General features: G+C 50.7%; 1 protein-coding gene across 2 annotated transcripts in view; it reads right to left on the bottom strand.

Moving 5' to 3' along the window:
- Nucleotides 1-515: 515 nt before the first annotated feature.
- The window catches only part of Abcb9 (ATP binding cassette subfamily B member 9), a 33618-nt gene continuing 9050 nt past the window's right edge, over nt 516-25083 (bottom strand). For both annotated transcript variants that reach the window (XM_057766039.1, XM_057766038.1), the window contains exons 3-12: nt 23110-23224; nt 22575-22705; nt 21588-21793; nt 20284-20481; nt 19086-19214; nt 17043-17231; nt 15969-16142; nt 12535-12694; nt 10794-10930; nt 516-1902 (exon numbers count right to left, since the gene is read on the bottom strand). In XM_057766039.1, the coding sequence (XP_057622022.1) occupies nt 1642-1902; nt 10794-10930; nt 12535-12694; nt 15969-16142; nt 17043-17231; nt 19086-19214; nt 20284-20481; nt 21588-21793; nt 22575-22705; nt 23110-23224 (1700 nt within the window). In that variant the 3' untranslated portion in view covers nt 516-1641. The remainder of the gene's footprint in view (nt 1903-10793; nt 10931-12534; nt 12695-15968; nt 16143-17042; nt 17232-19085; nt 19215-20283; nt 20482-21587; nt 21794-22574; nt 22706-23109; nt 23225-25083) is intronic.

The raw sequence follows: 25083 nt of genomic DNA, 5'->3' as shown, positions 1-25083 counted from the left end.
CAAGGCTCCGGACAGCACCTGTGCTGGCTAGTGCTCGTCAACAGGACACAACCTAGACACACCTGAGAAGAGGGGTCTCAGCTGAAGAACTGCCTCCATCAGATTAGCCTCACGGGCATAGCAACACTCACCTGTGACCCCAGAGGTCATGAGTTCAAGGTCGGCTCAACATAAAGAGACCCTGTCTTAAAGTCAGAGCTGAATTAGTCACAGGTCCTTCCTAGGCCCAGGCCTCTCTCCCCACAGTGCAGTGTTGAGGAACTAGAAATTAGATCCCCTGGGGGGCAGACAGATGGGCTAGGGGCCGTGACTATGGGTACTAAAGATGGCAAGATGCTGATCCGGCTGGCCTCTCCCCCGTCACCTGATACAAAAGGGCAGGCTTCCTCGCCTGCGAGTGGCCCCCGCCAGTGGACCAGCCTGCTCAGCTCAAGGTGGGGTCTTTATCCCCTAATTAAGGGTTGGTCAGCTTGAACAAAGACAGGGAGGCCGATTGGTCCACAAATTTGGGGTAAACAGGTCCTAACTTTTAATTCGTTAACTGGATCAAGATCCCTAGACAGTGCGTGTTCTCTACCTCAGAATGGGTGGGTGTGGGACACCTTGATGGACAGAAACAGGTGGTGTCGGCTGGCTTTGGCTGTCATGGAAGCACGGGGGTCCCTGGCATTTGGGGACTATCAACTTGACTGCACCGGCCCCATGGAGAAAGCTGACACACGTCTGCTCCATTCGTAGGGCTGTGAAGAGCACAGACTGGGGCTCCAAGACGCACCCCGAATTGCTCCTGCATGTCTGCACTGCGCAGGGCCCAGAGAGAGCCAGATCCAAGGGAAGCCTCCCGGGGTAGAGGTCAGAGGTAGTGTACACTTTATTGACCCAGTTCTCCCCAAACCTCAAAACCAGGACAAGGCCAGACCCTGGGCATTACCTCGGTCCCTCTCCCAATCAGAGAACTTATCTCATAAACAGGGGTCCTCCGCAGAATAGCAGGGTGGACATGAGGGGAGGGTGCCAGCCAGGGGCAAGGATGAAGGGCTCAAGTGCTGGAGATGGGGCTGGGGGCACCCCAAGGCCCGCCAGGCCTGACCAGCCCCTCCTCTGAGGTTCCTGGTGGTTCACAGTGAGACTGGCTTTGATTGGCAGGGGTTAGTGGGCAGTCAGTCCCCTCCCACTCTTCTGCCCACCCCTGGCCTGACTCAGAGCAGGGAGGCTGGAAGGACAGAAGGCCAACCCGTGAGTCCCCCTAGGGGACAGGGGCAGAGGAGGCTGCTTAGTTCTCTCCCAGCTGGCCTCCAGGTGGTTAGGAAGGGCCGTGCACTCCTGGCTCAGAAGTCTTGAGGACAGCTTAGTGAGCTTCCTCACTGCCAGTCCCAAAAAGAAAAGTGGTTTTGAAATCTAGTTGACTGGAGCGCGTTGAAGGGAGCAGTAAACACCCTGGTGACTTGGTTTAAAAAGGCTGCTCTACCTTGGCAGGCCTGGAGGGGCCAAGAAGGGAGACGGTAAAAGAGGGTTGCCCATGGCAGCCAGTGGGGGCCTGGGGAGCAGGTGGAAGGAGGCAAGATGCAGGAAGCAAGAGTGGGGCTTGGCAGGTCGCCTCCAGTGCTGCAGCCGGGGCCCAGTGTCCGGCCAGCCAGGCTGTCAGGCCTTGTGCTCGCCGTTGCTGGGCGGCTCGTTGTGGCCAGCTGTGTAGTCCGAGTGGTGCTCAAGTCCCAGCATCTGGCGTTGCACCAGCTTGGCATAGAGGCCGCCCTGTGCCAGCAGCTGCTGGTGCGTGCCCTGCTGCACCACACGGCCCTTGTCTAGCACCACGATGAGGTGCGCTCGCTCCACGGTGCTCAGCCGGTGTGCAATGATCAGCACCGTGTGTCTCTGCAGGTTGCCGTGGATGGCCTGCTGGATCTGCAAGGAAAGGGACAGAGAGGTTCAGGGGCTGCATGGCATTGCACACGCTGCTCTGCCCACTGCTGCCACCTGACATTCAGTTCTTGGGCCGTAAAATGAGGGCCAAGATAGAACCCAACCCCCGAGTCTCTAGTTCAGATAGCCCAGGTGCTAAATAAGGGGGTGCCTGGAGGACCAGAGATAGTACCCGTCAGCCCCAAGGCCCAAGCCTAAATAAGGGGGCGCCTGGAGGACCAGAGATGGTAACCGTCAGCCCCAAGGCCCGAGCCTAAATAAGGGGGTGCCTGGAGGACCTGATACCCGTCAGCCCCAAGGCCCAAGCCAGGAAGAGCAGGCCCTGAGCAGCCCTGAAGCCACAGCATCTGTCCATTTCTTCCCCTCACTTCCCGCTGTAGGACTCCAGCTTTCCTGCTGGTGCTACCCACTCCCCTCACACACACGGAGGCACACTGTGTCACATGAACATGGAAATGTGTGGAATCAGGACAACCTGTGGGCATTCGTTGATAAGCTTCATAGTGAGTCCTGCCTCGTCATCACCTCCTACCTTCTCCCTATCCCCCCCTCCACTGACCTGGGGCTTTGAACACCCTGCTGCCCTTGCCCCTCAGAACTCCCCAGGGTGGCTCCTTGGCTCTCAGGTCTTAGCCTGGTCCTCACAGTGAGCACCAGAGAGCACATGATGACTCCATGTAATCCCCATGGTGCTACAGTGCTCCTAGATGCACAATGACCCTTGGGTGCCTTCCTGAAAATGCCCAGCATTGGTGTATGCATTTCCCATCTGAGTCAGTACCTGCCACAGGCCCCTGCCCCCACTCCCCTCCGCATTTACTAACTAGGACTCAACATGTGTGCCCTCTGTTGCTCTGCGATATGCGTTTAGCTCCTACAACCTACTGTCTCTCAAGGACCCGAGAGCCATTGTTCTAGAACACAAGCACAGAGATGGATGAGTCCTGTCACTATCCTCTGAGGGAAGTCACAATCACAACCTCCATCACTACTGGACACAGGACATGCTGTATGCCCATACTGAGCCTCTGCTATGCTGTACCAGTTCTGTCTCTTCCTCCCTCCCTTGCTGTCCCTTTAAGTGCCTGTTATCTCTGCACTAGGCAAAGGGAGCTCAGCTGCTTCAAGGATTTACTGAAAACCCAGATGTGTGTATGCTGGACAACAGTTGCCCATCCCTTTACCAACATAGAAGATTGACAGTTCTCTGGAGCACAGGCTATAGGGACTTGTTTGTGACCTGTCTGTCCCACGAGACTGGAATGCCATGAGGACAGAGGTCTTGTCTGCGTATCTCTGTAGCTCCAGTGTCTAGGGCAGAGCATGGCGCCTGGGACCAGGCCAGCCACCATCTGTGTAAAGGGCTAACTGGCCCTTGGCAGGATGGGCAGGGGCAACTAACCAGCACCAAGGACATGGCCACTGACTGCGGAAAGGCTGTCTGTCTGGACAGAGCTGCAGTGCTGGGGGCGGGTATCCTGCCAGCCCAGAGCGGATTACAGCTTGTCTTGGGCTAAACTGCCATCCCTTGCCCACCTCTGTGTCAGATCTAATATCCTGACAATCAGAGAAGCTGAGATCTCTCCTCTTGGCTATAACCTGTCTCTCTGATGTTTCCGCTGATGCGTTTGAAAGTGTTCGGACTTATGACTCTGTTCTGTTACTATAAAAACTTCATGAAATGGCTTCTATGTTGGAACATGAAATTTGGGATGATCTATGTGCCCAGGCTGAGGTCCCTCATATTGGCTCCAGGATACAGTAACTCCCTGTGAGGTGAGAGTCATGTTTATGCTACCCAGTGTGGGATCCAAGAACCATCCACTTTTCACTAGAGGAGTTGGTAGCGAGGTACCGGTAGGGACCCACTGAGTCTAAGTCATCTGGCATTTTATCTCGAGTGTATGGGTGCGGTCCTTCTGGGGTGCTCTCAGGCCTCCCTTGCTTGGGCCCATGGCATTTGTTGGTCTGGGCTGGTTATCCAAGCTCCTGTGGCAGATGACTGTGCTTCTTAGGGTGTGTGATGGCGTTGGTTTTATTTGCTGTGGGGCATTTTGGTCTAGGTACGGGTTTGGTTCACTGATAGTGGGCCCACTTGTTTTCGGTTTTTTGTTCACATTTAGGCATCTGAGGGCTTTGGTTTCTTTGTAATACTTTGACATGTTGCCATTTGACTTTGCCCCCTGACTCTCCTCAAGCACCCAGTTCTCTTCTGTGGCTTCTGCTTCCCTCAGCCTTGCTGCCCTTAGCTGAGGTCTTTTCTCAGCCCCCAGTAATAAAGGAAAAAGACGCTTGTTCCTCCAGCCATATCCCATGTCTGGGTCAGGAGGGTCATGGCTGGCCCAGTTGGAGAGACACACCATCCACCCAGGGTCTCGACTCTCACATTTATGGACATGTTCGGGTTTAACTCCAGAGCCAGTAGAAAGGAAGGTCTCAGGTGAGAGTGAGCAGTCTGTCCCCAAAGCGGCACATACCCTGGCCTAAACAACACTGTGCTTCCTAGCTAGCTGAGAGGGGCTTGCAAATAGTTCTTGTTTTTTGAAACAGGCTTTCTCTGTGTAGCCTGGCCGTCCTGGAACTCAGTCTGTAGACCAGGCTGGCCTTGAACTCAGAGATCCACCTGCCTCTGCCTCCTGAGTGCTAGGATTAAAGGTGTGCACCACCACTCTGGGTCTTGCAATTTTTCAGAAGAAAGAAAAACTGGGAAAAGCTTCCCAAAATAAGAGTCGTGTCTGAGGATACAGCATGTGTGGTGTGATGCTCTGTGTGTCAGACCTGAACTTGAAAGTACTGAAAATACAGGTGATCAAGCCCATTCAACTCAGCTTCATGACGCCCTCGAGGGGAACATCTGCCATTCCAAACTTGGTAATCCTGAAGGGGCAGCCTGCTTTACTTGGAACACAAAATCATTTCATAAAGGTAAAGAAATTAGAAAAGTGGTAACTTACAAAAATTAGTAATTTTACAAGTGAGTTAAGAGGATACATTAAAAATCAATTGTAGGGGGCTGGAGAGATGGCTTAGTGATTAAGAGCATTTATTGCTTCTGCAGGGACCAGAGTTTGATTCCTAGCACCCATGTGGGGTTCACAACCATCTATGACTTTAGTTCCTAGGGATGTGATGCCCTCTTCTGACCTCTGTGAGTACTAGGCATGCACGTGGTACACATATATACACGAAGGTCAAACACACACATAAAAATAAAATTAGTAATTTGAGTAAACCTTTTTAAAATCTTGACGTTATAAGAACTAAAGCTAAATCCTGAGGCTAACCTCCACTCTTATTTATTTATTTATTTATTTATTTATTTATTTATTTATTTATTTATTATGTATACAATATTCTGTCTGTGTGTATGCCTGCAGGCCAGAAGAGGGCACCAGACCCCATTACAGATGGTTGTGAGCCACCATGTGGTTGCTGGGAACTGATCTCAGGACTTTAGTAGAGCAGGCACTGCTCTTAACCTCTGAGCCATCTCTCCAGCCCTAACCTCCACTGTTTAACAGAGCGAATTCCTTTATCAAAGGAAAACATTATGGCTTGTTTTAAAGATAAAAGCTAGAGAGAGGAGAATCCCGTTGTATTAAAATTCCTACTTGTGAAGGCCACTTTATCCTGGTGAAGACACTGGGGTGTGTCTTTCAGTTTCTCCTTGGGCAGCTTTCTTTAACCTCTGTGTTTAAGCCTACGTTAAAATCCTTATTCTACCAGCCCATCCTAAGGTTCCTTTTGGTTGAAGCCACAGACCTGTTTGGTCTGAGCTGAGGTCCCTAAGGCTCAGGGGACTCCTTGGGCCCCAGGGGCTTGGCTCTGCCTTCGCTGCTGAGCTCCACCTCGAAGCACTGCTGAGTGCCCCTGCCTGTGGCTGCCAGCCGCCCTGCCTTGCCCTTACCTTGGACTCCTTCACTGTTTTCTTCTGGCCAGAGACCCACTTAGTATTTCCTAAGTCCCCTGTGTGCAAGGGAGAAACAAAGCCCCAGCTGCTGTCTGTGTTTAAACTTCACACTGCACAGAAGGATCCAAGGGAGAAACAGCCACCTGAGCAGTGGGGAGCAAGGCTTGGTAACCAGCTGTAGCCAGGCCTGTGTGGCCACGGCCGGTCCCAGGCATGGACTGTGTTCAACTGCCACAGGCCAGAGCCTGATGCCCAAACTATTTTTCCTTTCTCTTAGATATACACACTTTCATCAGTGAGGCAGCTCTTCCCCCTCAGCTACTGAAGCTCTTAAAAGAGGAAGGAGTCATATTATGTGTCCAGGGCCAAACTGCTCATGTTTATGCGCTAAGTCTTTCTCACACCTCACTATTTTATTTTATTGGCAGGGGGAGGGGCAGGGTTTCTCTGTGTAGCTGTGGCTGTTCTGGAACTCACGCTGTTGAGCAGGCTGGCCTTGAACCCAGAGATCTTCCTGCCTCCTGGGGTTAATTAAAGGCATGTCCCATCACAACCCAATTTTTAAGTTTTGTTTCTTTATTTTTGTTTGTTTTTTTTCGAGACAGGGTTTCTCTGCGTAGCTTTAGTGCCTGTTATTGAACTTGCTCGGCAGACCAGGATGGCCTTGACTCACAGAGATCTGCCTGTGCCACCATCACCTGGTTAAGTTTTTTTTAAGTCATATATATGAAGTCCAGAGGACAGCATCAGATTCCCTGGAGCTGGAGTTACAGGTGGTTGTGAGCTCTGATGTGGGTGCTGGAAACCAAGCTCTCATCCTCTGTAAGAGCAACACACTCTTAACCACTGAGCCATCCCAACCTTTTTAAAGTGGGTGCACACACTTTGTGTAATTGTGTGATTTTCATGTAATTGTGTCATGTATGTGTGTGAATTGTTTTCATATGTTTGTGTAAAACAAAATTTTTATTGTGTGCTAATTTATTTTTGGCATGCATAGTTAAGAGACAAATGTACAGATTCCTAAAAGCGGGTATTTTGGTGATGCATTAAAAGCCCCGACAGACACATAAGTCCTCACGTAAACTGAAGATGTGACACTGGACCAGCTTCATTTTTTAATTTAAAAATATGTGTATGAATGTTTTGACTGCATGTATATATTTGTACCACATGTGTATCTGGTACCCTCAGAGACCAGAAGGAAGTGTTGGATCCCTGGAACTGGAGTTACAGGAGGTTGTGAACCTCCATGCAGGTGCTGGGAATTAAACCTAGGTCCTCTTGGCAGGGTGGCCAGGCGTTCAGCTCTCCACCCCCAGCTTCCTTTTGGTTCATGTAATACTAAAATTTTAAGGGGAAAAAGAACAAACCCAACTCCGACTGGCTAAGAAAACCTGGGTGCATGTTCAAAACGTCAATTAAATGACAAAGGATAAAGCAACATTTAATCAATGTGACCCCAGGAAAAACAAATGGAGGCAGCTGATGGCTCTAGAGTTTTTGAGCTTTAAAATTAAAATTAAATAATAAAAAAAAATAAGGTCTACATGATTATACAGTTCTGCTTCAGTTCCGGCATAAATTCATTTTCAGAGCCGGCTGTCCTACTCCAGAGTGCAGCTTCCCTTGGGGCTAACTGCCAGAGACTGGGAAGATGGCTCATCTGTACTTTGTACTGTGCAGCACTTACAGCAGTGGGCTACCCCTGCCTCTAGACAAGTGATCAGGGTTTTCACGGTCCTTATCCTGATCAAGTGTTAGACATTTGAAGGGGAAAAAGGTAATGAAAAAAAGAAGCTGTACTGGGCGGTGGTGATGCATGCCTTTAATCCCAGCACTCGGGAGGCAGAGGCAGGCGGATCTCTGTGAGTTCGAGGCCAGCCTGGTCTACAAATGCTAGTTCCAGGACAGCCAGAGCTACACAGGCAGACCTGTCTCGAACGCCCCTCTCCAAAAAAACAAAAAAAAAACAAACCTATAAGGCTTACAAAGACATATAGGAGTTTATAATGAACATTATTCATGTTTTATTTTTAAAGACAAAATATTAGCATACTTACAATGAGGGAAAAGCAGACTATTTTTTTTTCCTTTTTAGAAGATTTATTTATCTATTATCTACACAGTGTTCTGTCTGCACGGCAGAAGAGGGCACCAGATCTCATTATGGATGGTTTGAGTCAACGTGTGGTTGCTGGGAATTGAACTCAGGGCCTCTGGAAGAGCATTCAGTGTTCTTAACCTCTGAGCCATCTTCCAGCCCCCCAAAAGCAAACTATTTATAACTGTTAGATACACTACATATTTTTCTGTTTTATATACAGCCTCCAGGTTTTCATTAAAATTTTCTCATTAAAAAATATTTTCTATGGGCTGTAGAGATGGGTTAGAAGTTGAGAGCACTGGCTGCTCTTCCAGAGACCTGGGTTCAATTCCCAGCACCCACACGGCAGCTCACAACTGTCTGTGACTCCTCACACAGACATATATGCAGGGAAAAGACCAATGCACATAAAATTAAAAAAAAATGTTTTCTATTCAGGGGTGGTGGCACACACCTTTAATCCCAGCACTCAGGAGGCAAAGGCAGGCGGTCTATGAGTCAAAGGCCAGCGTGGTCTACATGGTGAGAATCAGCACCCAACAATTTTGTTTAAGAAACAATGTGAAAATAAAACTGTCAAAGTTTAAGTGATAAAAGCCATGGGTATGAAATTTATTTCTTTTTAGTCAAAGGGAGGATAAAGAAAAATGATTTTGAAGGCAAAAGTACTTTATAAGGTAATATAAAGATGGGTTCAAAATGGATAAAAATAATGATTGGAGATTAATGTATGCTGAAGACTAAAAATTAGATAAAGCTATAACTAAGTTTATTGTAATATAAATGTTAAATTTTTAATATCAAAATTCAATACCCTGATACAAAATTAATGCTTCTTTTTATAAAGTTAAGATTTTCCTTTTAAAAAGCACATGACGCCTTTAATCCCAGCACTCGGGAGGCAGAGGCAGGCAAATCTCTGTGAGTTCGAGACCAGCCTGGTCTACAAGAGCTAGTTCCAGGACAGGCTCCAAAACCACAGAGAAACCCTGTCTCGAAAAAAAAAAAATAATAAAAATAAAAAAATAAAAAGCACATGAGCTGGGTGTGGTATACAAACCTTTAATCCCAGCACAGACAGGAGGGAGGTTCTCTGAATTGGAGGCCAGCCTGGTCTACATAGTGACCTCCAGGAGAGCCAGGGCCACATAGAGAGAACCTATCTTAAAACAAAACACAGTCTGAGTGTTTGCCCGAGTGTGTGTCTGTGTACAGTGTGCAGTGCCCATGGAGACAGAAGCAGGCGACTGGCTGACCTGGCACCCTGGAACTGGTACTGGAGATGGAATGAAATCCACATCCTCTGAAGAGCAGTCAGTGCTCTTAACCACTGAGCCGTCTCCCAGCCCCAAGTAAGGTTTTCTTAAATACTGATCAATGTTTACAAAGAAGAAAAGAAAAAGAAAGGCGTGCAAAACAAGAACCTCTGTATTTCCCTTTGATTAACGATGAGAACAAACTCAATCGCAGGCTTTGCCTTAGGTTCCCACTGGAAAAGCCTGTGTTCACTGGATAGTTACTGCCTTCACATAGCAGAAATTCTAATGAGACTCACTCCTGCTCAATTCCATGATGACTGTGGAACTCATCTATATGGACAAATATTTCAGTCTGTTTAAAAATTTAACCTAGTAGGTGAACAACTAATTGTCAAAATTAACTGAAGCTGTCTTTCTTGGAAGGCGTGCCCTTTGGGAACACATCCATTAACCCTCATAAAAGTCTACGTGCCATTTCTACTAAAGAAAACACACATTATAAAAATTTAAATGATTAAAACAGCCATCCAGAAGATCCAGCAACTGAAAGTAAGGACATTTCCCCCAAAGACTCATTCTCCCGGAGGAGGGAGACTGTCCGGGTCTCACTCCACTACTGAACCCGCGGTGAACATTTCTCTATTTTTATGTTTCTTAAATCCTCTTATAATTAGACATTTTGTTTTTTGAGACAGGGTTTCTCTGTATAACTGGCTGGCCATGAACTCACAGAGATCTGTCTGCTTCTGCCTTCTGAGTGCTGGGATTAAAGGCTACGCCACCACCACCCGGCTATAATTAGACTTTTTAAATCATTAATGATATTTAGTATTTCACTTGGTTTACTCCTAAATGATAAAATATTAATCTTGGTTTTAATGAAGTCACTAATGAGGAAACTGTCCTGTTTCTGTGGCTGGTTGCTTACCTAGAGTCCCTCCTACCTTATTTAAAACTAGTTTTTATGTCTAAAATATTCAAGTGTGTTCACTGTTTTTGTGACAGATATTTTTATCATTCAGGATAATTTGGCTTTAAAAAAATCTTGTTTTTAAAACAACAAAAATTTATCTTAAATCTTTTTAAAAAGCCCCTCCAATGTGGGAGCATCAATATTTTATATCAGAATTCTTATAGTCAAAGTAAACAGACATTTTCCTTTTAAGAAAATATGTAGCTGGGCGGGGGTTTTGTGTGTGTGTGTGGGGGTGTTGCCTAGTGACTTTCCAGAAGTTTGAGGGTAGTCAGGGCTACACGTCTCAAAGTCCAATCGTTTAACATCTATAGAAACAGTGATCTAAACACTGTAAAAGGCCCTATCACACACTCAAATGTTTACAAAGTACCTTGAACTCCATTATCTCCAGCTAGAGACACCCAAAGATTTAACTCTTTATAACACACACACACACACACACACACACACACACACACACACGCCTCTTGACTGTAGCTCTGCTTAGAGCTGGGGGCCCAGGCCCCAAAGAGCCCATGCCCAGAACTCCCTGCTTCCCTTTCATGACCTGAGAGAGCCTGTAGCCAGCTCTCAGGTCGCCTGGCCACGCCCTCCATCCAGCAGCCCCCTTCCTCCACTCACCAGGTACTCGCTCTCTGCATCCAGAGCACTAGTGGCTTCGTCCAGGATAAGCACAGGTGGGTTCCGCACCAGGGCCCGCGCCATGGCCACCCGCTGCTTCTGGCCACCTGACAGCTGGGCTCCTTTCTCCCCGGTCTCTGCATGGAGGAGGCACAGAGTGAGTTATTAGGGGGCTTCTTCCTCCCTGTTACCTGGGCACCAGCTATGCAGACATTTCTGAGGGTCCCCAGTTGGGTCCACCCACAGATGGTAGCTCAGGAAGAGATACCACGGTGTGTGAGGCCCAGTGGACCAGAGAGATGCCTAAAAGTATGACAGTGCACTGTGGTGTTTGGTGTGGTCGGTGGGAACAGTCTTCCTGACCCAGCACACTAGGAAACCCTACTGTGATGCTCTGCCCTGACACGTTGTTGAACACAGTGTGCAAGCCTGCCTCAAGGAATGTCCCTACAGGTCAAGTCTCTCCCACAGAGGACCAGAGGCAGGTGTTGGGTGTGATTACAGCATTGTCATTACCAAGACAAATATTAATGAGAACAACTCAAATGTCTGTCAATAGGAAGCCAAGTCAATAAGTCGCCATAAAAGCTGAACACTTAATGCAGATAAGAGGAAAGAAGGGGCGGGACAGGTCCTTGCACCAATACGAAAGGTCATTAAGGTGTGCTAAGGACAAGTACACAATTAAAGGGCTGACCTTTGTCTATAAAAGGGCAGAATAAAGACATAAAAGACTGGGCGTTGTAGTGTGGTGTACAACTGTGATTGCTACACTCTGGGAAGCTGGGGTGATGCAGGCTCAAGGTCAGCCTGGGCTACACAGTAAGACTGTCAGAAAACCCAAGGAAGGTCAGGAAGATGTTGTAGCAGGTGAAGGCACTTGCTGCACAGACCCGACAGTGAGCTCAGCCCTGGGCCCATGGTGGAGAGAGAGCTGACTTCTGAAAGCCGGCCTCACAAGAGTAAATCTTTAGGTGGCCCAGTAACATTATACACACATGCACGCATGCACAGCACACACACACACACACACTGTTGAGCCAGGGTCTCCTCACAGAGTCCTGGCAGCTGAGAATTTGTAGCAGTCTCCCTGCACCACCATGCCCAGTTAAATGGACATTTTGTTCCTTTTTAAAAAAAAAAAAATGAGCCAGGTGGTGGTGCACACCTTTAATCTCAGGAGGCAGAGGCAGGCAGATCTCTATGGGTTTGAGGCCAGCCTGGTCTACAGAGTTCCAGGACAGTCAAGGATACACAAAGAAACCCTGTCTCTAAACACACACACACACACACACACACACACAAAATCTCAGGCAAAAACAAATCGTTACTTTATGTGTGGGTGTTTTGCCTGCATGTATGCCTGTGCACCACATGCCTGGTGCCCCAGAGGCCACAAGGCACTGGAGCCTCTGGGACAGGAGTTGCAGCCAGTTGTGAGCTGCTTTGTGGGTACTGAGAATGGAACCCTGGTCCTCTGAAAGGACAGCGACATACTTAAGTCACCTCCCCAGCTCCCTGTTTGTTCATCTTTGAGACAGGGTCTCCCCATGTGGCCCTGACTGGCTCGGACTCAGAGATCTATGGTCCACCGTCCCTGGGGGTATATATGACATTTTCCAAAGATCACACGCCACTGGGACTAACTGACGTGTCCATGTTTGTGTGACTGATGGGAAGAAAATGAGATGGTGGGGCATGGGTGCACTGGCAGCTCTAACTCAGAGGTGCATCATGGTACCTGTGCTGTACCCGTCCTGCAGCTCCATGATGAAGCCATGGGCGTTGGCCTTCTGTGCGGCCTCTACCACCATCTCGAAGGGCACGGTGGGCAGGCCGTAGGAAATGTTGTCTGTGATGGAGCGGGCGAACAGCACGGGCTCCTGGCTTACCAGAGAGATCTGTGGGGAGTGGAGAGCAAGTTGGCTAGGAGAGGCTGCCACGAAGCCTCCACCAGCTGTCACTGGCAGCCCCGCCCCCAGCCCCGCCTGGTTGACGCCAGGAGTCTCAGGTCGGTAACCTAATCTGCCTGCTGGCTGCACCCAACTGCCTCCTCACTTCCTAGCTGGGGCCTTGGTACCCAGACCCTCCTATACCTCAGGCCCCCAGAATGACAACCTGGAGCTAGCAAATCTTGTTGCTCTGAGTTAAGCCAAGTTCCCCCGACTAGAGAGAAAGAGAAAAGGAAGAAGCTGGGGAGGAATGTAGCTCTGTGACTTTGCCAAGTGAGTGTCCATGAGGCCACATGGCAGTTGCTCTAATTCTACTCACCCTCCCCCACTTTTTTTTGAGACAAGGTCTTACTCTGGCATCTAGGCTACCCCAAACTCAGTATGCTGCACAGACTGGAGGACCCAAGTTCAGATCCCCAAGCCCATATTGGTGCCGGGTGGGCATGAAGGCCGACCTGTAACCCCAGCTTCAGAAGGTGGAGGCCGGCTCCCTGGCCACTCAGTGAGACTAGCAGCATTGCTGAGCTCTGGGTTTGACTGAGAAAGACCCTGCCTCAAATTATGAGGTGAAAGAGTGATCCAGGGTGATTCTAGGAATCCACATGCACTCTCACACATGTGCATGCACACCTACACACATGTATGTCACACATGCAAACATGCACACACACAAAAATGAAAAAAAGAAAGAAATCACTAAAATATTAGAAAAATCACTGAATCAATGGCTATAGTGTGGCACTTGACAGTTTTGTGCTTTCGAAAAACCAAAAAAAAAAAAAAATAAGGAGACAACATAGGCCAGAGGATTAATTAATAAACATATAAATGGGGCTTGGTGTCTTTAGGCATCAGGAGGGGAGGAAGCCCACAGAATTCCCCATTTAGCAGAGCTGTCTGTAATCTGAGCCGCGCACTACCGCAGCTGTGAGGGACTGCAGCCCAGTGTGCCACACAGGGGATGGGGACAGCCTTCACCTTTCACCCGTCTCTGCTTATGTATGTTTAATGCAGGGACTAATGTTTAAGGCATAGAGGCTAGAGCCTGGCTAGGTCAGTGACAGATGACTTATCTAACATGAGGCCCTGGTTTCCAGCCCTGTTGATGCACACATGTCCATTCCAGCACACTGGCTCATGCATGTGTACACACACACCCCTGCTGTGGAGGCTCTCCTGGACAGATGGTGTTGTCTTAGCACACAGTCTGAATACCTGTTTATATGTCAGCACAGGAGCAACTTTTACCTTCTTTTAAAGAAAATCTTAAATTACATTTGTTTTGCGTGTGTGTGTGTGTTTGTGCGTGTGCACACGTGAGAAGAGCCAGGGATTGATGTCAGGAGTCGTCCTTTACTGCTGTCCACCTCATTCCCTGAGGCAGCAGCTTTCCATTGAATGTTGAGCCGGCCCATGTGGCTAGTCTCAGTAGCTGGCTTGCTCTGGGGATCCTCTGCCATCTGAGGCTGGTATTACAGGCAGGCTGCCACACCCACTCGACATTTACATAGGTTCTGGGGATTCAAACTCTGCTCCTAACACTTGTACAATAAGAACCTTTTGTTGTTATTGAGACAGGGTTTCTCTGTGTAGCTCTGGCTGTCCTGGAACTCACTCTTGTAGACCAGGCTGGCCTCAAACTCACAGAGTTTCACCTGCCTCTGCCTTCCAAGTGCTGGGATTAAAGGTGTGCGCCACCACTCCTGGCTTGTCCCTTTATTTGGAAAACAAAACAGTGATCCAAATCATCTATTATGGCATGAGGGCAGAGCCACCCCCATCCCACCCTGCTCCTTGTGACTCTTGTGATGCTTAAAAAAAAATATAGCGAGGGGGCTGGAGAGATGGCTCAGTGGTTGAGAGCACTGGCTGTTCTTTCAGAGGTCCTGAGTTCAATTCTCAGCACCCACACGGTGGCTCACAGCCATCTGTAATGAGATCTGGTGTCCTCTTCTGGTCTGTAGGTATATATGCAGACAGAACACTGTATACATAATAAATAAATAAACCTCTTTTTTTTTAAAAAAAAAAAAAAGCAAAATGATTCAAAGTCCTGCCAGAGTGGGAGGTGTGGACAGATGGACAGACAGCAATTTTAACAATGACCATCCTTCAGCACTGGAAAATGCAGCACACAAGGCTGCTTGGTGACTCTCAGGTGGAGGGACAGACACAAGACAGGCCCTCTGCAACCTCGGGATGGGACTGGGATGCACCCAGATTCCAGATCTCTCCTCTGAACACAGAGCCCACACACGGCACACCCTGTGTTCTCAGTCCCCTCGAGCCCGTTATGACTCTGCGCACAATGTCCGCACGAGGTAAACAGTTGCTGTGCTTCGTTGTTTAGTGAACAAATAATAAGTAGCAAGAAAAATCCTCAACCTGGATCTGGTGACACACACATAATCCCAGCACTCAGGAGCCTGAGGCAGGAGGACTGCCAAGAGTTTGAAGCTATCCTGGGCTACAGAGAAAGACCCTTTCTCAAAAAGTCAAAAGAAGGGCTGGTAATGGCTCAGCAAGTAAAGGTGCTTGCTGCCAAGTCTGATGCCCTGAGTTCCACCTCCAGAACCCGCTGGGTGGAGGGAGGGAGAGTTGACGCCTGAAAGTTGTCTGACCTCGGCATGGACACACACATGCTAAAACACACAGACAGAGACCAAAGCCATTATACACAGGGAAGACAGGCCATGGTCCTGAGAGCAACTATGATAAAATTCATTGTGTCACTAAAAAAGACATGTGAGTAGTATCTCACATGTATCGCCATGAGTGGGTGAGGAGGGTGAGTACCACCAAGACACTCCACACGAATGACCATCAGAACACGCCCATGATTGCACAGTGAGTGCTGATGAGAACACAGAACCAGAGGCCTGGCCATGCCTGGGATCCAGTGCATGGCTGTCTGCGCCTGCAGGCGAGTAGCCCATGGGAACCGGAGCAACCTTGTGCACTCTGACTCTGCCTGGAGAAGCTCAGGCTGGCTGGGGTATGTCCAGAGGGAGTAAAAATAATGCCAATCAAGGAAATGGCTGTCACAGGGGTCAGGTGAAGCTTTACCCCTGGGGGAAGAGAAGGGGCATGGCAGCTTGTGGAGTGCCAGAACATTCTATGTGGTGAGGTCACAGCAGTGACGGTTTTTAAACTGTACGTCCTGCGTTTGTGTCACAGCTCACGAGGAAGGGAAGAGAAGGAGGACAGGGTGTGTGGCACTCACCACGCGGTGCAGGTACTTGTGGTCATAGGCGCCGATGGGCTTGCCATCCAGCAGCACGCGGCCGCCCTGCAGCGGGTAGAAGTTCTCTAGGATGTTCACACAGGAGCTCTTCCCGCTGCCCGAGGGCCCCACCAGGGCTGTCACCTTGCCTGGGGACAGGCTGAAGGAGACATTCTGCAGGGACACAAGATGTCCAGGTCTCATAGGCAGGAGGGTATCACCCAGTTTACCCACTGCTCTCTGCCTCAGCTGGTGCTGCTGGCCAATACCTGAGTGGTCTTTCTAGGACAGCATGCCTGAGGTGAGGGTTGTTTTTTCTTTAAGGTACTGGGGATTGAACCCAGAGCCTTATGTGTGTTAACCAAAATCTCAACCACTGAGCTACATCCCCATACTGGGGCCCTGAGCAGTCCAGAACTTCCTATATAGCCCAGGCCAGCCTTGAACTAGTGGCAATCCTCCTGCTGCAGACTCCCAAAAGATGGAATTATAGTCCAGCTCTCCTTTCACTGACTGGCCTGGCACTCATTGCTCTGCAGCCCAGGGGGTCCTTGACTTGTGGTCCTCCTGCCCTGGGTCTCCTCAGTAGCTGGGATGACAAGCCAGAGCACCAGAACGGGCTCAGTGGCTCCTTTGCTGGAGTGTGTTCTGCAGAGAGCCACCTGCTCAGCTCCTGCTTCCTGGACGGGTCTTACTCAAAGGTCACTTCTGAGGAGAAGTCCTGCTTGTCTGTCATTATCTCTCTCCTCAGCAGAGCCCAGATCCACTACTCGGTGAGCTTCTGATTGTGTTCCATGACTGCAGCACACCTCTGGTCCCACCAATCCGCTTCTGATTAGTGACTGAAGAGCCCCCTCTCCCCCAACACACACAATCCTTTTTTGGCACTAAGGATGGAAGCCCGCTAGGCAGACCCTCTACTTGAGCATTGTCTAGCCCTCTCTAACAGGTCTTCCTGGAGTTCAGTTAAGGGCAGGTTTCCTCAATGGAGCCCAGGGACTGGCCTTACTTGCCTCTGGCCACACAACCAAGATGTGGGAAGGATGGTCCTGGCAGGCCCTGAGTCGCTCTTACCTGTAGGACCTGGGTATGGGGCCGAGTGCGGTAAGTGAAGGTGACGTTTTCAAAGTCCACCCGGCCCTCTAGGTGGTCAGGAGCCAAGCTCCCATCATGCACCATGGTTGGTTGCCGGTCGATGAACTCGAACACCTTCTCAGCGGCCCCCACTCCCTGCATCAGACCACTGTAGACGGAGCCCACGGACTGCAAGAAAGACATACACCCTGGTCCCATTGATAGTCTGTTCCTGACACCCACCAGTGACGGGGTGTGGGGAGTCCCAGGACAGAACTGCAGCTTTGGAGGAGATGCAGGGGACCCCCAGATGCCACCTGCTGGTGCAGCAGACAGTGATCATGAAAAAATGAAGGTGGTATGAAAAAGTGATGCCCTGTGACCGATCATTAGGACCCAGGGCCCAGGGTTGGTCTTGTTGATCTACTGCCACCACGCTGGATGCTGCATGCCATGCAGAGGGTGTGTGTGGTAGGCATGGCAGAGTGAGAATCAAGTTCTTTCTTTCTTTCTTTCTTTCTTTCTTTCTTTCTTTCTTTCTTTCTTCCTTCCTTCCTTCCTTCCTTCCTTTCTTTCATTCTTCCTTTCTTTCATTCTTCCTTTCTTTCTTTCTTCCTTCCTTCCTTCCTTCCTTCCTTCCTTCCTTCCTTCCTTTCTTTCTTTCTTTCTTTCTTTCTTTCTTTCTTTCTTTCTTTCTTTCTTAAGTCAGGGTTTATGTATGCCTGACTGTTCTGGAACTTGCTATGTAGCCCAGCTGACCTCGAACTCCCAGAGATCTGTCAGTCTCTGCCTCCCAAATGCTAGGATTAAAGTCTGGCAATTGTTTTTCCAGGGCCTCATGTAGCCCAAGCTGGTCTCAAACAACTCAATATGTGGTTGAAGAGGATTCTTTCAGACAGGATTTTACAATTTGGCTAGGCTGTCCTGAGGCTCACAGAGACCCATCTGTCTCTGCTGCCAGTATTAAAGATATGCCCACCATGTCAAGGCTTTGGGGAGGGGAAGAAAGTCTATAAAGGGATAGTCATGGTATGGCCAGCCTGGGCTCCCCAACGCTGGTGATAGCAGAGTCTCAGAGATATCCCAGCTGCAGTGCTGGGGACTCTGAGTTGATGCCCAAGCTGTCAACTGTTAGTTCCCCACTTTGCCTCCCACTCAAGTCAAAGGCCCCAGACCGCCGGGCGATGGTGGCGCACGCCTTTAATCCCAGCACTCGGGAGGCAGAGGCAGGCGGATCTCTGTGAGTTCGAGACCAGCCTGGTCTACAAAGGGAGTTCCAGGACAGGCTCCAAAGCTACAGAGAAACCCTGTCTCGAAAAAAAAAAAAAAAAAAAGGCCCCAGACCTAACCTGCTTCTACCCCCCAGGGCTGTGGTAAGGCCCACATCGGCAAGCCTCCTTGATTCAAGGCTGGGGATAGAACCTAGAATTACCCATGTTCAGCAAGCGCTCTACCAAGGGAGCCATAGCCTTGGTCCTACTTTGACTTTTACACGGGTTCTAATGAATACTCTGCATACATCTCTCTGGCTGCAAACGCACCGTTATAAGCGCAGCCATAAAAGCAGCGCTCTTCTCTGAGCACCTGTTGGCAATAAGGTAGCTTCTCTCAGAAGAACAGAGAATGCCCACCTCACACAGCAAGAAGTGGTGGCACAGTCTGAGCGGAGGGTGCCTGCCTGGTCTTGTGCTCAGTCCCTTAGGTGCTGTAACAGTGTCCACCTTGGGGACATAAGTTCACACCAACAGAGCACACGATTGCTGTGAAGACAGTGTGAGCACATGGTACATACTATGCCCGTGTGTTCACACAGTGATGTCATTACACAGTACACACTTGCTATGCCCGTGTGTTCCAACAGTGACATCACATGTCCCGGTTCAGAGCTTGTTTCTCTAGCATTGTTATCTCATAAGCACCTTGTTTGAGATGGGTCTGAATGCAATCTTGAATGCACTCATTCTGTTGGCTAGAAACACACCCACCCAATATAAATCCAAACCTGTCGCACTGCAACCCTCCCCTCCCCCGGCTGCCCCTCACCTCCATGCAGTCTCCCAGGACAAACTCGTAGATGATGAAGGCGATGAGGTTGCCGCTGCTCATCTGCCCCGAGATGACAAGGTGGCCCCCGTAGTAGAGGATACTGACCTGGACCACCAGGAGTGTGAGCTGCACAGAGGGGAGAGGCCCTGGATTATGTTCCCAGGCCTTAGCTGCCCAGAGCCCTGCCCTCTACTGTGTCCCCAACCTTGTGAGTGGGAACAGGAGAGTAGCTTCTTTTGGAACTCAAGTCACTAGACTTGGTGACAAGTGTCTTTTCCCACTAAGCCATCTCACTGGGTGCTGGAAGGCAGCCTTAAGGGCTCTGTAGACTCTGCCACAAATGGAAAACTTCATTGTCCCACCTGTCACTCAAAACCCCATCCCCACCCCCCGCCAGCAACCCCTACAAAGGCCCCTGACTGGAGCAGGCTGTGGGCTTGGCAGCAGAACAAGGCTTTCTTTGTAAGGCCCTGGCTGGCACATGCCACCCTCAAGTTCCTTACTGGGCCAGGCAGTCTTCATTGCAAAGAGCATGGATCAGAGAAGTTGGTGCACCAATTAAGGTCACACAGCAGCCAGGCAGAGGCTGGACAGTGAGAACTTTTTGTTCCCTTAACTAGGCTCCTGAAGGGCAATCTTGGGGACCTCCTGCTATAGTCTTTGGGGAAGGGAGGTCTGGGAGATGAAACAACCCACAGCCTACCCAGGATCCCTAGCAACCCTTCCCCACCTCAAGAGCCCTACTGTACAAGAACTGGCGGAGACTCAGCAGCCGGCTGAGCTTGTCCCTTCTCTTTTGCTTGACTGGCATTTTTAGGGGGTGTTTCAGGTAGTGGTGTTTGAATAATCCCTGCCTCCTGGCTCCCCCGTACCCCTCTAGCTCCTTCCTCCCATGAAACTGTACCTCCCTGCCCCCACCACTCCTGGGCTGGCCCAGTTCCCACCTCCTAGGCTACTGAGACCGGGACAAACTGGCTGAAACCTAGGTTGGGCCATAGCTAGACTGGGGAAGCAAGGTCTCCCTGCCTGCCACTTCACACAGATATGGGCAGAGGCCTCTGAAGGCCACTGTGGTCTTTCCAGGAAAGACTCTCAGATGGTTTGACACCCACATGTGGGGACCCAGACTACTGCCCACGCAGGGTTCCCTATCTAGATGCCCATCCCCTCACCCCTGGCCTCTGACCACACGTACCCCGCTGCCCCAGACATAGGACATGTAGGCTGCTGCCTCCTTCCTGTTCAGCTTGTACACCTGCTGCAGCTTGCGAAGGAACACCTCCGCCTCCTCCTCCTCATTGGCAAAGCTGCGTACAGTCTTCATGGCGCTAATGGTTTCCTCGGCCGTGGTGCTGGCTCTGGCCAGGGCACTCTGGACCTCCTTGGAGAGCCTCTGTGGATAGGAATGGGCAGGACAGTCTCACTACCCTCCTGGACCCACCTCCATCCCATACTGCCTGTCCCAGCCCCAGCCCCACTTCCTTCTGATAGGGCAGACTCCGAGAGCAGACCTCAGTGGAGCTCTTGGGGTGCCCTCTCTGAGGGGCTGGGTCATTTTTTTTTTTTTAGATGGCTAATTTCTTCAAGGCCCCACCCACTTGGAGGTTGTGCCTGAGGTGGGCAGAGATTGAGGCCAGCAATACTGCAGCAAAGTGAGGGCAGGGACAGGGAAGGGAACAGGCTCCATCCCAACCTTTTACTTTTCCCCTCAGTGAGAAACTAGTGGAGAATCCATGACCAGAGCTGAGGAGAGATGGCCTTTTCCAAGATGGAGGTTGAAGAAAATGTGTTTGCACAGGGGAGAGTCCCAGAGCCGGGAACAGAGACCCACTAGCTGGCCTGGAGCTCCTGCTCTTGAGTCCCTTCCCCAGTGGCGCCTGAGCCTCTCTAGGGGCCTAGACTTGCATGTCTGAACTCAGCTCTGGAGCTCCCACAAATCTAGGAGCCAGGGAGAGTGGGCCCAGTTAACAGGCGGTGGCAGAGCAGACTGCAGAGGCCTCATACTAGATTACAAGCAAGGCCCAAGTCACCATCCCCCTTGGAACCCAGAGTCAACCTCTGCCTGCGTTCATCACCTGTCACTTCCCTGCATCCCATCACCTACACAACAGCCACACCCTACCACAGAGCTCCGTGTGTGCAGTCCTGAGACAGTCCACTTTCCTCAGGTCCCGGCAGCCACCTGCCTCACTCTGCTTTGGAGGCTTTGGCGTGGCGGTCCTCAAGCCCAAGTGCTGGGATTGCAGGTGTGAGCCACCATGCCCAGCTGACACCACTGCTGCGATCACCATGACCTGAGGCCAGCTGTCACTTGACATGAGCTCTGAGGGTGGGGCCTACTTCACTCCTTCTTAGTGCTGGACACAGTTGGCACTCAGGAAAGGCCCGATGACCAAATGAAGGCACAAATGAACGCATACTACTTCCCAACAGCCTTGCCTAGCCCCCAAGGCTCTTGAAGCAGACACAGGTACTGCCTGGGGATCGGGTGGCGCCTACCTTGTAGTACTTGCCGTAGATGTTGGACACCATCATGATGATGGGGAAGCCCATGAAGGTGACCAGGGAAAGTTGCCAGGACAGGCTGAACATGAAGACCACCACGCCTGTGACCTTGACCGTGTTCCTCAGGAAGATATTGATGTTCTGGGAGACCAAGTCGCTGACCATGGTGGTGTCGGAGGTCAAGCGGGAGATGAGGTCCCCTGGAACACAGGCTGCTCAGCCCTCTGCGGCAAGGAAGCCCAGAGCTGCCAGGGTGGGCACAGGGGGCGCTTTCTGGGAATGATAGAGGGCACTTCTGGAAGGCTAGGCAGGCCCAACCCCTGGTACCATTTTTTTCTTTATTTTGTTTGATGCCAGGTCTCAAGTAGCCCAGGCTGGCCTTGACAGAATCACAGATGTAGGCCACCACATATGGTTGCAACATCTTGCCTCCCATCTGAGTGGGAACAGCAGCTGAATGTCAGCTAAGAAGGGCCAGCTTGGTACCACACACTCATCACAGAGATTTCAAACTTATTTCTGCCAGCAGTTACTGGCAAGAATGGGTAAACACCCTCCACGCCCACCTTAGAAATAGCCACCTGAGCTTGGAGAGGAACATATAGCAGGTGTCTCACACTATGTGGGGTACTGGGCCAGGGGCCTTGCAACAGCCATCAGGTGTGCTGACGGGTGGGGAACAGGCCCCAAGGGACAGGACTGAGCTGGTCTCTTGCTCCTTGCCCCACCTGGGCTCCTCCCATCACTCAGTTCACAGGAACTAGGCCTCTGCAAGCCACTCTCAGATTGAACTGGCCCCACTGAGAGACCTTGCCACTGCAGAGACCTTAAGTGGCCTGGTCTTCCGCAGGTGGTTTAACACCCCAGGGCTCCACCCTGAGTTGGACCATAGGAAGGGCTAGCAGGACAAGCCATGCTGCTGTTGGGTCCCACAAAAAGCTAGCTCTCCCTGGACACCCAAAGTCCCCAGGGGGGACCAACCTGTGCGGTTCTCATCAAAGAAGCTTGTCTCCTGTGACACCAGGGAGCGGAAAAGACAGTTCCGGAGGCGAATGTTCAGTCTGGCAAATACGAGGGTGAAAATGCCGCCCCGAATACCTGCGGCCAATGAGCTGATTGCAGATGAGAGACGGTATAGCCGGTGTCCTTCCGGCAGGCAGCAGCCACCACCCACTGACCCTCCCCCAAAGGAGAGAGGACAGGCCACTCTGTAGGGGATGGCGTTGGGGTTTAGACCCCCTCACTCCCCAGTAAGTCCCTCAGCAAGGGTGAGGGACTCAACACTGTCAGCAGATCCTTCTAGAACAGCATAGGAAGCTAGTCCTTTGGCCTGCATATGCTCAAACCAGCCAGGGAGGGAAATCATATCCCCAGGGACAGGTGCCATCTTCAGAGACAAGAGAGTGTGGCTTTAAGGTGTGGCCCAATCAAAGGGTTCAAAGCTACTCTGGGACACTGCCATGGTGCTGAGCTGCTCCTGCTCCCTGCTGCCCTCCCTCCTGGGTTGGGTGGCTACCTGCCAATGGCCAGCAGGCAAACGACGATGACAGCTGTGCTGAACTGGTCCATGCTCTTCTGGATCACAATGCTGTCGATGGCCCGGCCTGTGTAGTAGGGCAGGAAGGTCTCACCTGGGGGAGACAGGGTGGGCTCAGGGGGAGCACACAGGTTGCTCATCCAACCCATGGTCTATTCTGCCAGTGCCTGCTTGCCCCTACAGTGGTTAATCTGTCAACTCGATGGGATTTATCATGGGCATGGCTGTGAAGGAGTTTCTAGACAGGATTAGCTGTGGTGGGAAGACACACCATAAATGTGGGCTCCAGTATTCCGTGACTGAATAAAACAGAGAAGCCGAGCACCAGCGTTCATCTCTGCTTACAGACTGTGGATGCCATGTGACCGGCCGCCTCATGTGCCTGCGCCATGACTTCCCCCATGATGGGCTGTACTCTCAATGGTGAGCCAAGTTCGACCCAGAGAAGAAAACTAACAGCCCCCCCACTTCATAGAAAACACTGTGACCCATCTACATGGCCCGAGCTGACATTGACGACACCTGGGCATGGAGCACATGAAGCCACCTCACTCCCTCCAGAGTAGGGCCTGTCACAGGTCCTGCCATCACCCATTCCACACAGCTCATCATCAGCTGAGAGGATGCCAAAGGTGATTTCATTCGTCTGGGTGGAGAGTCTACCTTCTAGAACCAGGAAGACCTTGCTATTCTGACTCCAGACCGAGCTCCTCCCCTCTAAGGGGTGGAGCTCTGCAGCTGGCAGGGTGATTCCTCACCCTCAGACTTCCTGATCTTCTACCAGCTGACTCAGTTGGTCCCAAAGCAAGGAAGAAGAATGGCTGAGGTTCAACCCAAGTTCATTCATGTTATAGATCACATATGTAAGAGGCGGGGCTTTGAGGTATGCTTCACTCGGAAGCTGGGATGAGCGTCTCAAAGCCCTGCCCTTCCTTTCCTGTAGCTGCTGGGGACACAGTGCCTCTCTCCAAGGGCACAGCCTTGCTCACCTTGGATGCAGACAGCAACCCTCACCGGACACCAAACCTGGCAGCACCTTTATTTTTAGCACTGGGAATGCCCTGCTCTTGGCTACCCCAGCCCCGACAAGCTCCAAGGCTGTCAGATTAGTGCTGTGCTAAAATGTCTGCTTCCCAAGCACCTGGAATGCTCACTCACAAAAATGTTTGGTGCAGAAGCATGGACCCTCAAGGTTGTGTGCCTGGTTCCTCTGGGTGTCTTCCCTGAAGCTCTTTGCACAGGCTGAGCCAGGCTTGAGGTAGGTTCTTACAGAACTGCACCTTGCCCTTTCGTGCGGCTCTGGCGCCCTCTGCTGGACATGAAGTAGAAGCCTCGAGCAGGCTATCTGGCTCAAGCTAGATGGGGTCTCTAGCCACAGCTGGATTTTAACAGCTGCAGCTCCGCCTCAGTTTACTCATAGGGAAGAAACCATCAGTGAGCTCCGATGATGATGGACTGTGTGGTCTTGGGTGCTGGGGGTATACTGCAAACCCTTCTGAGGAAATCTGTAAGCATCATGGACAATCCAAATCCTACACCGGGCTTAATTTCTCAAATCTGACTGCTGTTGCTGCCTAGGCAGGTCCCACTCTGCTCCGAGTTGCCCATCTTGCCTGGTGTCTCAGGGATTGCTCCCCACTATAAAATTCACTCAGATCTTGTCCCTCTCAACACGGTCCATTTATTCCCAACTCACCTAGAGCAAGAAAGAGCCAAGGTCCTTGCATTGGCTCATGGCTTCTGCCCCAGCTCTCTCTGCTCCAGCCTCGCAGCCTTGGCTGCCATGTTAGCAACCAGGTACCTTCTGTTTCAGGACCTGTGCACACTAACCTTCTGCCTAGAACACATCTTACCTCAGACATCTGCTCCCTCATCTCCTCCAAGTCCCAAATGTCACCCGGTGTTCTTATGGCTTTGGTATTTTTGTTCTTGCTATTTGTGGAAATGACTTCT

The sequence above is a fragment of the Chionomys nivalis genome, chromosome 3 (genome assembly GCF_950005125.1).
Source record: "Chionomys nivalis chromosome 3, mChiNiv1.1, whole genome shotgun sequence".
In the NCBI taxonomy this organism is placed as follows: Eukaryota; Metazoa; Chordata; class Mammalia; order Rodentia; family Cricetidae; genus Chionomys; species Chionomys nivalis.
The sequence above is the reverse complement of the archived record's forward strand: the minus strand, read 5'-3'. Positions and strand labels throughout refer to the sequence as shown.